Source organism: Myotis yumanensis, unplaced genomic scaffold (assembly GCF_028538775.1).
Source record: "Myotis yumanensis isolate MYYU_CA2020_CCGP unplaced genomic scaffold, mMyoYum1.0.hap1 SCAF_10, whole genome shotgun sequence".
NCBI lineage: Eukaryota > Metazoa > Chordata > Mammalia > Chiroptera > Vespertilionidae > Myotis > Myotis yumanensis.
This window is the reverse complement of record NW_027223761.1, coordinates 2,143,016-2,156,511: the sequence shown is the minus strand read 5'-3', so window position 1 is coordinate 2,156,511 and position 13,496 is coordinate 2,143,016. Positions and strand designations below refer to the sequence as shown.

At 59.4% G+C, this 13,496-nt stretch overlaps 2 protein-coding genes across 2 annotated transcripts; one reads left to right on the top strand and one right to left on the bottom strand.

Annotated features, from left to right (window-relative positions):
* The first annotated feature begins 179 nt into the window (after window positions 1-179).
* BEST1 (bestrophin 1) lies at window positions 180-7,307 on the top strand. The gene is given in 10 exon segments (XM_070426274.1): window positions 180-323; window positions 4,076-4,153; window positions 4,442-4,478; window positions 4,481-4,533; window positions 4,535-4,593; window positions 6,013-6,126; window positions 6,128-6,222; window positions 6,225-6,359; window positions 6,362-6,436; window positions 7,234-7,307. Coding segments are annotated over 10 exon segments (864 nt in total).
* Window positions 7,308-7,890: 583 nt separating this feature from the next.
* On the bottom strand, window positions 7,891-10,138 carry FTH1 (ferritin heavy chain 1). The gene is made up of 4 exons (XM_070427199.1): window positions 9,827-10,138; window positions 8,633-8,779; window positions 8,296-8,421; window positions 7,891-8,208 (listed from the first exon to the last, which is right to left on the bottom strand). The coding sequence occupies exons 1-4, from the start codon at window positions 9,938-9,940 to the stop codon at window positions 8,047-8,049; spliced, it is 549 nt and encodes a 182-aa protein (XP_070283300.1). The 5' UTR covers window positions 9,941-10,138; the 3' UTR covers window positions 7,891-8,046.
* Window positions 10,139-13,496: the final 3,358 nt, after the last annotated feature.

Here is a 13,496-nt window from a genome sequence, read left to right as displayed (position 1 = left end):
GCCCTCAGCCAAGCGGGTCCCCCGTCCTCCTGCCCGGCTGAGGCAGGCCTTGGAAAGGCACAGTGACAGACCCTCTGTGATGCTCCTGTTGCCATGGTGATCCTAGGGGAGAAGGCCATCGCATTCTGCCCTCGGAACCTCCACCCACGGGCCCAGCTCTGCTCTGCCTGCCCCCGGAGATGGCGCTATGCCAGGGGACTCGAGAGCACGGGCCCTGCTGGAGTCCAGGCCTCTCCGGGGCATCCCTCATCCCTCCCCCAACCCCGACGGGGACCGCTCCCCTGCACGTGGGGCTCCGAAACCAGCCTCACTGTGAGGCGATGGTGGGTAATGGAGAGGCCCAGCATTCAAAACAGAAAACCCACATTCCAGGCCCGACCCGGCCCTTCATGGCCGTGTGACCTGGACAAGGCAGGCCGTGAACTTCAGCATCCCCTTCCGTGAGGTGGATCATGCCGGGCTGACCCCCGGCTCACCCGCTTCTCACCGGCTGCTCCCTGATACGTAATGCTCTTCCACCCGGCTCAGTGCTGCCTGTGGGTTTTCTTTTTTTCTTTTTTTTTAATATATTTTATTGATTTTCCACAGAGAAGAAGGGAGAGGGATAGAAAGCCAGAAACATCGATGAGAGAGATCGATCAGCTGCCTCTTGCACGCCCCCCAGTGGGGATGTGCCCGCAGCCAAGGTACATGCCCTTGACCGGAATCGAACCCGGGACCCTTGAGTCCACAGGCCGACGCTCTATCCACTGAGCCAAACCGGTTCGGCACCTGTGGGTTTTCTGTGTGCGGAGCTGCCCCTGCCTGGCCGGGGAAAGTTCGCGGCCAAGACCCAGTGGGAGATGCCAAGACCCATGCCTGGGATGGTGCCAGGCGCACCTAGCGCTCGCGGGTGTTTGTGGGGATACCCTGGGGCAGTGGTTCTCAACCTTCTGGCCCTTTAAATACAGTTCCTCATGTTGTGACCCAACCATAAAATTCGTTGCTACTTCCTGTCATGTTGCTACTGTTATGAATCGTCATGTAAATATCTGAGATGCAGGATGGTCTTAGGCGACCCCTGTGAAAGGGTCGTTCGACCGCCAAAGGGGTCGTGACCCACAGGTTGAGAACCGCCGTCCTGGGCCATCTGGGGGGGCCGGGGAGGAAGCCGGGGCAGCTCAGCCGGCTGGTCCTGGTGGGACTTGGGGATATTGTGAAGGAACCGCAGTTCAGGGGGAAGGGAGGGAGGACTCTATTGTCTCCCAGCTCCTCTCGTGGCTCCGTAGCTGCTGGTCAGGGTCAAGGAGATGAAGGACCCAGTGCCAGCTCCAGGGTCCACCTAGATTCCAAGCAGCAGACCCAGCTTCCAGGCCCAGCCAGAGCCACTGGTCACGGGCGCCCCCCAGCGGCCACTGGGGGGACGGCAAAACCCTGTGGCCACAAAGGCGACATGTATTCATGTATTCCTTCTGTGCCAGGCGCGGTGCCAGGCACACGTTTCAACTTAATATACATCTTTGTCAATCACCGGCTAAACGGAAAGCTCTCTCTCGAGTGTTACACGTCGGTAGGGGAAGAGGGCATACGAGGGAGGGAAGAATTCCTTGCAGCAGTGGCCCTCGGCCCAGACTGTCCACTAGACTCGCCCCACCAGCCCCAGGACCCCTTGCAGACGGATGGAGCCGAGGGGTGGGGCAGAGGCCCCCGGGCTTGCGGGTGCTCCAGACACGACAACCACTGGTTTGGAGAGTCGACTGAAATGCCCCGCATTCTCACCTGGCTGCCGAGGGGGGTGTTACTGTCCCATTTCCCAGATGAGGAGACTGAGGTCCAAGTGAACCTGCCCCTTTCCCGGGTGGGACAGCGTTTCCCACAGCACGGGAGGCAGGGGCGCAACCAGTACTCCTCCAGGGCTGCCCGGATCTGAGGAGACTCCATCATCATTGTTTGCCGGGAACAGGAAACACGACCACCAGGTCATTGGGAAATCGTTATCATTTTAAAAGCATTGAATCATAGAGGCAAAACGGTACGCACCGAAGTCCCCTGCAGTCTCAGCGTGTTACCACGCAGGGTGGGTCAGAGAGGGAGGGGGAGGGGGAGGGATTTACGTTAAGGCTCCGGGTCAGACCGCGAGTCAGGGCTCCTGGAAGTGTGATCCCAAGGCCACCGGCTCCTTAGAAGAGCAGCGGCCCCTCGGTCCCCCCGCGGATTCTGGAGAAAGATCCCGAGAAGCCGTCCTTGTGGCCACTGAAGGCCAAGGGCCCCCGCAGTTTTGAGCATGCCCTTCGTTCAAGAGGAACATGTCCTGGCTCGCATCACTTCCTGTGGCGCAGGAGAGCCCTGCCTGGGGCTGATGCATTGAAATGTGTGGATCCAGGGGCCGAGATATTAACCAGCTGCCCCTGGGGACCTGAGCGCTCGCACCCACCCCGCGTGGGCTGGCCGGGAGGCCACAGCGTGCCCACGGACATCTGCCCAGGCGGGGCCCACACACAGCCCTGGGCCCTTTCTCCTTCCCTCGCTCAGAACCAACCTGCTAACCCCCGGCTCCGCCAGTCACAGCCCTCACAGCCACTCAGACTCCTCACGGGGCTGCAGAACTCTGGCTCTGACTGAGGTGACGGGATTCTAAAGAAACGCCATCCTGCCCTGGTCGGTTTGGCTCACTGGATAGAGTGTCGGCCTGGGGACTGAAGGATCCCAGGTTTGATTCGGGTCAAGGGCATGTACCTTGGTTGCAGGCACATGGCCAGTAGGGGGTGTGCAGGAGGCAGCTGATGGATGCTTCTCTCTCATTGATGTTTCTAACTCTCTATCCCTCTCCCTTCCTCTCTGTAAAAAATCAATAAAGTATTAAATATATATATATATATTTTAAATCAATGATTGATGGGCTGCCTCCTGCACACCCCGTACTGGGGACCAAGCCCCAAACCCAGGCATGTGCCCTGACCGGGAAGCAAATGGTGAACTCCTGGTTCATAGGTCGATACTCAACCACTGAGCCACACCGGCCAGACCCCATCACACCATTTTGCTGCTTGAAGTTCTCCTGTGGTGCCCTGCAGCTTGCAGGATATCCCTTGACGCCTTAGTGCAAGCGTGTCAGACTCAAAGGCTAACACGGGCCAAATAAACAAGGTTTAAGTGTATGTGGCCGCAAAAAAAAAAACAAAAAACAAAAGCTTCCATTTTCATAGAAACGTAGGTTTATTTCGATAGAGACATGCTGAATACAAAGGGCTGAAATAAGTGAGTCATCGTTAGCATAAAATAATAGAACATTTTAATAAGAATTAATATTTTTTCTTAAACATTCACTTACCAGACACTGAACAACTGCATAAATTAATAAGCGTCATGCAAATAAACCTATTTTTCTTGTTCTCCAAAAGCAAAATATTTCCTGTTGCGCACACCAAACAAGTCAGTCCAAGACTAATGAGGTGGCCATCGGCTGCTGAAATATTCGCTGCTGGTATTAGTGGAGAGAAATGGTGCGCCGGCGTTGTAAGGCGCGTAAGGGCAATGAACGCAACACGATGATAGTCATCAGTCATTAGCGAACGTTGTAGTTGGTTATTGATAATGATGTATGACAGGATATTGTAAAAGTTAAGTTACGGACTTTTTATTGAAACGTTTCTTACATACCGGATATTGGCTGGGCCGCAAAAACATTCGTTGTGGGCCCCGAGTTTGACCTGCCTGCCTTAGCGCACTGCACTCGCCACCACTGCAGGGCTTGGCGAGGCTGCCCGCCTGGCCGAGCCTTTAATTCAGCGCAGCCACAGCATATATGTCTGTTGCATCTGAAAGCCGTGAATAAATACACGTTGTAAAATTGAATGAGTAACTGAACAAATGAATAGATTATACCTGCCTGGCTCAGGGCAGTCGGAAAGGGCCCGTGTGTGTGAGGACCGCCCTGTGTGGGTGGCGGGAGCCTGTACACAGTGGCTTTGGAGACAGTGGTCAGGACGGAGGGGGTCCTGGGAGAGGGCAGGGGGTGGGAATGCCAGGAGCTGAGGGTTAAGAGCGGGGAGCAAGGCTGCAAGGGGGATTCCCAGAGCCTCATCTGCCCCCGAAGGTGGCAGAGCAGCTCACCAACCCGTGTGGAGATGACGAAGACTTTGAGACCAATTGGATTGTGGACAGGAGCTTGCAGGTATGGGGGAAGGGAGGGAGCCCGTCCTATGAGCTTTCCCCAAACGGGACCCAGGGACGGGGACCCTGAAATTCTGTAGAGAGGCCTGACACTGAATGGCCTCCTCTCCCCTCCCAGGATTCTCACCCCAATTTTTGCGGCCTCAGGTGGGGTCAGTCTCTCCATTTCGCAAGTAGGGAAACTGAGGCCCAGAGACACGGAAGTGGCCTCTCCCGGTCACCTGGCAAGTTCATGGTCTTGCTTGGCTGATCTTCCTGTGGGACTTCTGCTTCTGTCCCCGATGGCCAGGTGTCCCTGCTGGCCGTGGACGAGAGGCACCAGGACCTGCCCCAGTGGAGCGGGGCCTGTACTGGGACGTCCCGGAGCCACAGCCCCCCCTGCACGGCCGCTTCTGCCCAGTCTCGCCAACCCTCCTTTTCTGGCTCCACCTTCAATATCAGGTGGGCGGTGCCAGGGAACCACCTCGGAGGAGAGAAAACCCAAGTGCGTGGGCCTGCCTGGGCACAGACCGCCCAGCTAACGCACACCGGGTGCTCGCTAAGTACCAGGCACTGTACTAAGCCCTTTATATACAGTAACTGCTGTTTCTTCCCCATAGCCTCGCTGTGTTAGCGCCAGTTTTCAGGTGGCTAATTCCAGGTTCAGCGAGGTTAAGTTGCCGAGCCCCCGGTCACACGGCTAGCAGGCGGCACGTGTGGGCCGGGTATGTCTGGTTCACCTCCCACCCTCCCCTCTTTCCTGTCCTGCTTCAGGGCTCTTGGGTACCTCGTCTAAGCCCCCTGTGTCCAGAGAGGGACCCTGAGGCCGAGAGAGAGAAGGGACTTACTCGAGGGCAGTCAGTGGTCAATGATACTGTTGGGGTGTCAGGGCCGGGCTCCTGACGCGGGTCCGGAACTATTTTCTGATAAGCCGGAGCATTTGGAGCGGTGGTGGTGGGATGGGGTGTCCCTGAAACGGGGGCGGGGGCAGGCATGCCCCAGCAGGAGGCTGGGTCCTCACAAGGACCTTCTGGGTAGACTTTGTGCTACAGAGGAAAGGCCTCGGGCCGCCCACAGGGGTGCCATTTCCCTGTTGGGTGCAGAATCCCTTTGGAGCTGCCGCTGGGCCTCCGTGGGCTGAGGGGCGCCCAGACAGCTCTCTCTCTCTCGAGGGTGAGCGTGAAGAGGACTCCGGTGCGTGTCTATCAAGGTTTCCTCCCACAGTGTTAAGCTGCTCTCTTCCTGCTCTTTTAAGAACACAATATCCTATTCGGCTGAAACTAGAATTAGCTGGGGTCTCCTAGTGGCGTGAACAAGGCTTGGAAAGGTGGTCAATTGAAACATTTCTGGAGGTGGCCTTCGAGCTCGACCCGATCTGTGCTCAGCAGCCGAAGGCTGTGGAGATGGAGGGGGAGGAGCAGAAAGTAATGCATAGGCCTGGCTCCCAGGGACACACACTTCAGTGACACTGGATACACAGCGCAGGTCCCGGATGCCGGGGAAGGGACAGGACGGAGGAGGTCACTGTGCCCCCTGGAGGGAGGGGCCTGCAGCTGGGCCTGCAGCCTGGGGAGGTTTGGACAGGGCGAGGGCGACTCCTCTCCTTGGCGACGCTGCTCCCAGGCGGAACCACAAATGCCAGGCGAGGAGCCTGCGTGTTAACACAGGCAAAAGGGACCACAGAGCAGCTGGGTGAGCTGGGCCGGGAGGACGACTCAGGAGGCACAGGATGGATCAGGAGAGGCGAGTCGGCATGGTGAGGAAGACTGTGTCCTTGACCTGGGGCCAGGGGGAGGGAAAAGAGGGGCTGAGGGAGAAATCAGGTCGGGTTTGGTCCCTTTGTCCCCCCGACTCAACCCTCGGTCTCTCGCTTCTCCCCAGTCTGCACAAGGAAGAGACGGAGTTCCAGCCCAGCCAGGGGCTGTAGTCCCACCACCACCCCGGCAGGACGAGCTCGAAGACCAAGCTACTGCTGCCCAAGAAGGAAGCGCCCCGGGGACCCGCAAGACAGCGAGGCCTGGAAGATGAGGGGGGAGGAGGCCTTTAAGTCCGAGGCGCTGTATGGGAGGTCGGGCTACCACAGTGCCCCCCGATGCCGCTCAGCTCCACCCCCACGGTGTTCCCACCAGGACCCTCAGCACCTCCCCGCCCCCCCCACCCACCCCATCTCCCCGGTGTCGACAACACTGTCAAAGACCAGAGGCCGCAGCCTGTGACTCGAGGGGCCAGGAGAGCTTGGAGCTGCTCCCAGAGTGTGCAGGGGCCTCGATGGAGCCCCCGGAACTGTGTCACAGCAAGAGGACATGTCCGAGAGTCGTCTCCGAGAATCACATACACATACATGACACTCACAGACCACGACCCCTTCTGGGCCTTGGAAAGCAGGTCTGTGCTCTACCCCAACCAGCCCCACCCCAGCTCCCCTTGCTCCAGGTTTTCCTCACGGCTCCATCACTGCAGAGCGGCTGGACCTGGGCCCACCCCTGGCTTGCGGCACACACTTGGCCACCCCGGCCGGGGCCCTAGGAAAGTGTTGGGGGCTTTTGTTCACTTCACCCAAGAGCCTGGCGTCACCAGGAAGGAGTCCCTGCGACATGGGAATGCCAGGAGGGGCTACCAGGCCAGGCTTCGATGGGAGATGTTATCCTCACTTTCAACAGCGTGGGAGACACTAAATCCCATGGGGCAGCACGGGGGGCTCTAGCGGTAGCCCAAGAATCCAACTCCCTGCCCAGACTGAGGTGGTGTATGAGCGGTCCCCCAAGACCACCACTGGCCTGAAGCTCTGGTCAAGGCTGCCACGGCTCTGGATGGCTGAGGGCACGCAGGTCCCTCGAGGGCGTCTCACTGCTTTGGGCGCCTCAGCGAGACATAACTTCAAATGTGCTCTTCCTGCTTCCTGGGGTCAATCCAAGCTGTCACAACCCCCGTGCCCCCTTTATTCCATCCTTAGACTCACCCTGTTATACATGTCTCACCCCACCCCCATCATGTGGGAGGGAAGTTTTAACTTCCTATTTCTAGATTCTCAAGAAGTTCCTTCTGTGGTCAGAATACACAGCTGTGAGATCTTAAAAGGGCCACCATCTGTCTTGCTTCCAGGGCTAGACAGAAACCTGAAGATCACTGTGGCTGACTTGGGAAATGATATAACGGCTCTGCAGAACCGGCACTAGTCATTTCTAATATCTACGATGCCTCAACCTTTGCTCTCCCGCTGCAGCTAACGTCGTATTGGAATGAAGGTACCTTCCACATTCATGTGAACTTTCTCAAATTTCCAACAGGGATGAAGCACGTTCCTAGCCCGTCTCCCCAGGGGCAGCAGCACCTGCCTGGTCCCACCCGTGTACACACCACGGGACACTGACCCAGTCACAGACAGCTGTCCACACGGATGCTCCCGACAGCCTGAATTACATGGTCAGCTCAGTGGATAACGATAATCATTAGCTTCAGGACTCCCTAAGCCTTTAAGTGCCTTTTGTACATAAATGAAAGCTAGAATGAGCCACTAGAAACATGTAATTCAGAATCGGGAGTCCCAGAGTCCTGTCTGAATTCCACACCCCAAGCCTTGGTATCTTCCATGAACTTAGGGGTTTCACGTAACTGAGGATGAATAAACTAAGGGTTTTCATAAACACAAGTCCTGTTGGGCGTTTCATTTTAATTAGTGTGAACCCGGCATCAACGCATTTAGCAAAGGTGGCCTAGGTCTGATATACTGCAGCCGATCCCAGGAACTCAGACAACAGCTGGGTACCAAATTACTTTATTGGAAGGAACGGTACAAATGACAGACATGAGTGGATGATTTGGTACAAGTTATAGAAAAGGTAAAGGTAGCGCCAACATGCAGTACTGCTTGGGGGACCAGGAAGTCTCCCCGAGGCCACGGGAAGCAGCCAAGGCTTAGCTCTCGTCGCCGTCCCCCAGGGTGTGCTTGTCAAAGAGGTACTCGGCCATCCCCGCTTCAGGGGCCCCCAACCTGCGCAGGTTGGTGACGTGGTCGCCCAGCTCTTTGATGGACTTCACCTGCTCATTCAGGTAGTGCGTCTCAATGAAGTCGCACAACTGCAAACACAGAACGGGAAGAACACGGTCAACGCCCAGCCATCAGGACGGCTCCTCCCCCATTCACTCGCAGGGGCCAATACTCACATGAGGGTCATTTTTCTCAGTGGCCAGTTTGTGCAAGTCCAGCAGTGACTGATTCACACTTTTTTCCAAGTGCAGCGCACACTCCATTGCGTTCAGCCCGTTCTCCCAGTCGTCGCGGTCTGGTTTCTGAAGGAGAGGGAGTTAGGGCGAGGCACCCAGTCTTACCGAGCGCACCATGACAATTTGGAAGGCAAACCTTTCGGTGAAAGGAACCTCTAAGTTTCCAACCCTCTCCCTTCCCCTCTAAGATCAATACAAACATATTTAAACTAAAAAATGAAAATAAAAGGGCAACTGCTGGCGTCCCATGGTTTCTGACCCGGGCCGCGCTGCTCACCTTGATGTCCTGGAGGAAGATGCGGCCGCCCCGCTGGTTCTGCAGCTTCATCAGCTTCTCTGCGTGCTCCCTCTCCTCGTGCGATTGGTGAAGAAAGTATTTGGCAAAGTTCTTCAAAGCCACATCGTCGCGGTCAAAGTAGTAAGACTGCGGGTGGACATGAGCGGGTTAGTGAGGGGCAGGCCGCGCTCCTGGACTGAACCCAACAGTCATCGGTTTCTCCCCAAAGGGAAAAGGGGAGCCGGGTCTGCCTCTGAAATGGGAGGTCGGCGAGGAGCCTGAGGCACTGCCTCCAGGACGAAATGCGCGGCCAAGTTCTCCCGCGGGTGTCGGGTTTCCCTGCAGGTGCCTGCGCCCCCTCCTCCCGGGACATGTTAACAGCGGCGCCTGGCAGAGGGATTTCTAAAATTAACCCACGAGCAGCGGGTAGGTGGGTGGGAGGCGGTGTTGAGACACTCGCTGTGTTAGGAGCTCCGAACAGAAACCCAGGCCTGCTGGCCAGGGGGACGGGGACGCGGCCATGGCCGGGCACAACCGCAGGACAACTCCAGCCCCACCTCCCGCCCGCCGCCCCGCCTCCAACCGGAAAACGTCTCGCCCAGTAACTGCTGGTGGATTTTATCCAAGAACCGAGCGTCCCATTAGGGGGCTACGATTCCTAGACCCCAAAGGGTAAGGAAATGAAGGGCCCAGGCAGCACCAGAAGGCAACCTGGGGTCCCCCACACGGGAGACGGCTGAGACTCGCCCCCACGCCAGTGGGGCCCCGAGATAAGCAGAGCCGGGGGTGGAGACAGCTGCTCGGGAGGGGGCGCCCACGAAGATAAGCCGCTCCCGCCAGCCCCGAGGTTGCTATTCGACACCATTACCCAGAAGGCTCCGGCGCAGCCTGGGGGGGGGCCTCTCGGCCCGTTAGCCCGGCGAGCAGAGGGCACCGCGGTCACGTGATCGGACGCCGGGAGGGATGGACTTGCAGAACCCCCTTCCCGAGTGCGGGCGCTGCCCTGCGCTCCCCGGAAACCAGGCTCCCGGACACACAGCGGCGCCCCGGGAGGCGGCCGGGAAGGGCGAGGCGCCCGGGGTTTCTGCGCAAGGAGCGCCTCAGCGGCCCTGCGCGGCCTCCATGTTCCCGAAGGGCGCGGGGCGGGGGGGACCCAGCCCAGCAGCCCCCTCCGCCCCCGGGGAGCCGGCTCACCATGGACAGGTAGACGTAGGACGCGTACAGCTCCAGGTTGATCTGGCGGTTGATGGCGGCCTCCGAGTCCTGGTGGTAGTTCTGGCGCACCTGCGAGGCGGGCGCGGTGGACATGGCGGCGGCGGCGGAGAGGCGGCGGCGCGGCGCTGGAGCGGAGGCGGGGGCCTTGGGTGGTCGGGGGTCCGGGGCGCTGCGAGGAGGCGGAGAAGGCGGAGGAGGCGGCGGCGGCGGCGGCGGCGGCGGCGGCGGCGGCGGGTTCCGTCCAAGCACTGTTGAAGCAGGAAACCTCGGCCGCTCTCCGCGGAGACTGTGGCGCAGGCCCGGGCCCGCGGCCTTTTATAGCGGGCGCCGCGCCCGCCCACGCTGGCCAATCCCGCCGCCCGCCCGCGCCTAAGCCCCGCCCCTTCCCCTGCGCGCGCGGCGGAGGGGTGGAGGGGGGCGCGTGGGGGGGCCACGGGGTGCATCGCGGGGGCCCGGGGAGGGGGGAGGCTGGGGGGGCGGAGGGAGGGGGAGGGCGGCTGAGCGCTGGGTGGGATTGGAGGGACGACCGGGGTGGGGGTTGGGGGGGCCCAGCTCGGACCCGACGGGAGCCGCCCCTGGCCCAGGGCGTCGGGGCGTCCGGAGGCCCCTCACGGCGCCCCGCGGCTGCGGCCGGGAGCCTGGTGTCGGTGGCGGTTACCGCGCCCCGAGATCACGGGATCGCGCCGGGCGCACTTTCTCCTCCGCGGGCCTGGGACGCAGCCAGGCGGAGGCGGAGGCCGCCCGCCGGCCTTTCCTTTCGCGGGAAGCGATCATGGCTCCCGGGCAGTTTGTGCAACAAAGGCCGGGCCGGGGGGACGGGGAGGCACACAAGCCGTCTTCCCCGAGGGAGCCAGGCAGGGCGGGGGGCCGCCTGGGTTTCTGAGAAAATCGCTGGTGGCGCTTAAAACTCCAGGGATCGGAGTTTAGGGGGAAAAAGGAGAAGCGACTAGGAGCTGGAGCCGAGGCCCTGCGGCCATGGCGGCTCGTGGGGGCGGGACCTGGCCTCCTCCCCCGCCCCGCCCTTGCTGGCTGCCAGGTTCCCTGTTGGGCAGGGGGGTGGGAACCTGCCCAGGACCCCCACACCCCACCCCCTCGCCCGCTCAGGACCCTCACAAACGTGAAGCTGGAAGCTGGACTTAACCTTAAAGAAAGGCGGGGCGGGGGGCCACCATTAAATTATTCAAACGGGGGCTGCTGGGACGTGACACTCTCTCGGGTCCTTGTTCATTTCTAAACGCGCGCTGTCACCTTCGGGAGAAGGTGGGGGGCGGGCAGAGCTCCGCTACAGGAAGCCGACAGGTGCTGGGGGGCAGGTGCAGGGGTCCGGGAAGGCCTCCCCAGGAGGGGCGCTCGGCCAGGAGGCAAGAACCAGTTAAAGGTGAAGTGGGAGGAGGGGTTCCCGGCAGAGAAGGGCACGCGCACGGGCGTAAAGGCGTGAGCGCGCACACGGGGCGTAAAGGTGTGAGCGCGCACACGGGCGTGAAGGTGTGAGCATGCACAGTATCCAAGGTGCCTTGGGCAGTGCGCTGGCCTGGAGAGCAGAGTCCTGCTGGAGGAGGCTGGGCCGGGAGTGCAGGGCCAGGCCAGGAAGGCCCGGTGCCCTAGAAGGGGTTAAATGGGGTTAAATGTTGTCGGGGGACAGGAGACACGAGGGGATTTCTAGGGAGATACCTGGCTGGTTTTGTTTTCCGAAACCTTACCCGGAATCAACAGAAACACAAATTAGGATAAGAGTACAGCAAAGCCACCCTTTGCAAAGTTTTCCTGTATAAAAGTCACCAGTTAGAACATGTAATGAAAGGAAAAACATTCTTCATTGGCAGCAAACGCTTCCAGTCCCAGGAGTAAAGTCAACAAGGAGTGTGGGGAGGGAACAAGAAGTGCTGACTGCGGGCAGGTAAGGAAACGGGCAGCAACGGAGAGACCGTGTTTCCAGAGGCCAACCTCCGTTTTGTAAAGATGTCAGTTCTCCTAAAACGAACCTATATATTCAATGCAGTTTCTAGAAAACTCAGTGGTTTGGGGGAAATTGACAATTTCTGACGTTCATTTGGAAGAGAAAGTGTATAGAATAAATGATAAGCACTGGGGGGGGGGGGGGGGGGCGCGCACGAGGGTAGATGCGCCCTCTCGGCACATAGTTTAAAAAGCACCACGAGGTACTGCGAGCGGTTGGTGCCGGCACAGGAAGAGACGGGTACACCAGCAACAGCACAGCCCTGCCCGCCCTGAAAGGGAGCTGGGTAGATGCTGAGGCAGCATTTTAAATGAGGGAAGCGAGAACGGGTTCCACAAATCACGCTGAGACAACGGACAGTCACGCGGAAGACAGTGACTCACTGTGTTTCAAAACACGTCCCAGACGGATGACAGAGCTGAGCCTAAAAGCAAGAGAGAAGATGTTCCTAGCATTTGGGGGTCGGGTGTGTTCTTCCGAGGCTGTCAAAGGCCGTAAAAGGACAGTTGGCAGATCTGATGCTGAAAAAAACGACAAGCTGTAAGACAAAAGATGCCCTAAAGTTCAAGTTCAAATGGCCAACAATTGCTATTTGTGGCTCCCATCGGTAGTGAAGGTGAATAGCCATGATGTGTGTCCATTTGTGTAAGTCACAAGTTTCTGATCTCCTTCCCTGCTGCGGTGAGCTGCCCGAGGGCAGGCACCACTTCCGGCTTCATCCTGGGCTCCAAGCATTTTGCAAGGTGCTTGTTGCTAGGTGCTCAGTGTCGGTGGAATGAACAGATGGCCACATGGATTGAATGTGGAGGATGGATGGGGTCGGGCCGGAGGGCTGGGTACCGGCTGGGAGGCAGCAGCCCGAGTTCTCACTGAGCCGAGGAACAGAGGCGGGTCAGGGTGACCTGAGGAAGACTGGACAGGGTGAGGTGGCCGAGTGGCTATCGTGGGGGGGGGAGCGGTGAGGGGTGGGAGGCGGCAGGAGAGCCCCCGCCTTCTTGCCCGGGCTGCCGCTGCCATTTATGGAGAAGGGAGCACGGGAGGACGTGCAGTTTGGGGGAAGGCCTGCGAGGTTTCGAATTGGAGGTGCCGAGTCTGGGGCCTCCAGGACACCCAGGTGGACAGAGCCAGCGGGAAGCCGGGCCCGCAGGAATGCGGCTGGCGGCTGCAGAAAGGCGGCCTTGTGCATGGGGACGGGCTGCGCACTGGGCTGCACACCGCAGCTGCAGAGGAGTTCGCGGCAAAGCCGAGGGACAGCGGGGCTGTGGTGGTCACTGTGGACGGCCACGGGGAGGCCAGCTGGGAAGAGTGAAAGGAACATCTTGTGCTGGGGTGTGTGTGCGTTGCTTAGGGCATGTCCACTTTCTGGGAACCCAGGGTGTCAGAACTGCCAACTCCGAGCTTCTAGAGTCTTCCGAAGCCAGGCCTGGTCTTTGGACCTTTGTTGACCAGGATTCAGCCTCCCTCCCTCCCCTCGGGCCCAGCTCCCCGTGACTCTGAGGCGGGGAGTTGGCTGGCCTCCAGGGCAGCAGCCGCGGTGGGCGGAGCCTCAGGCAGAGACCAGCGGGTGCAGGGGGTGGTTTCTGGAGGACTCAGGGGTGGGGTGGGGGTGGAAGCTGCTGTCCCACCGTGACTCAGCACTGTGCTGGTCCTCAGGGGCTGGGCCCGGGCTCCAAAAGTGCTTGGTCATGGAGG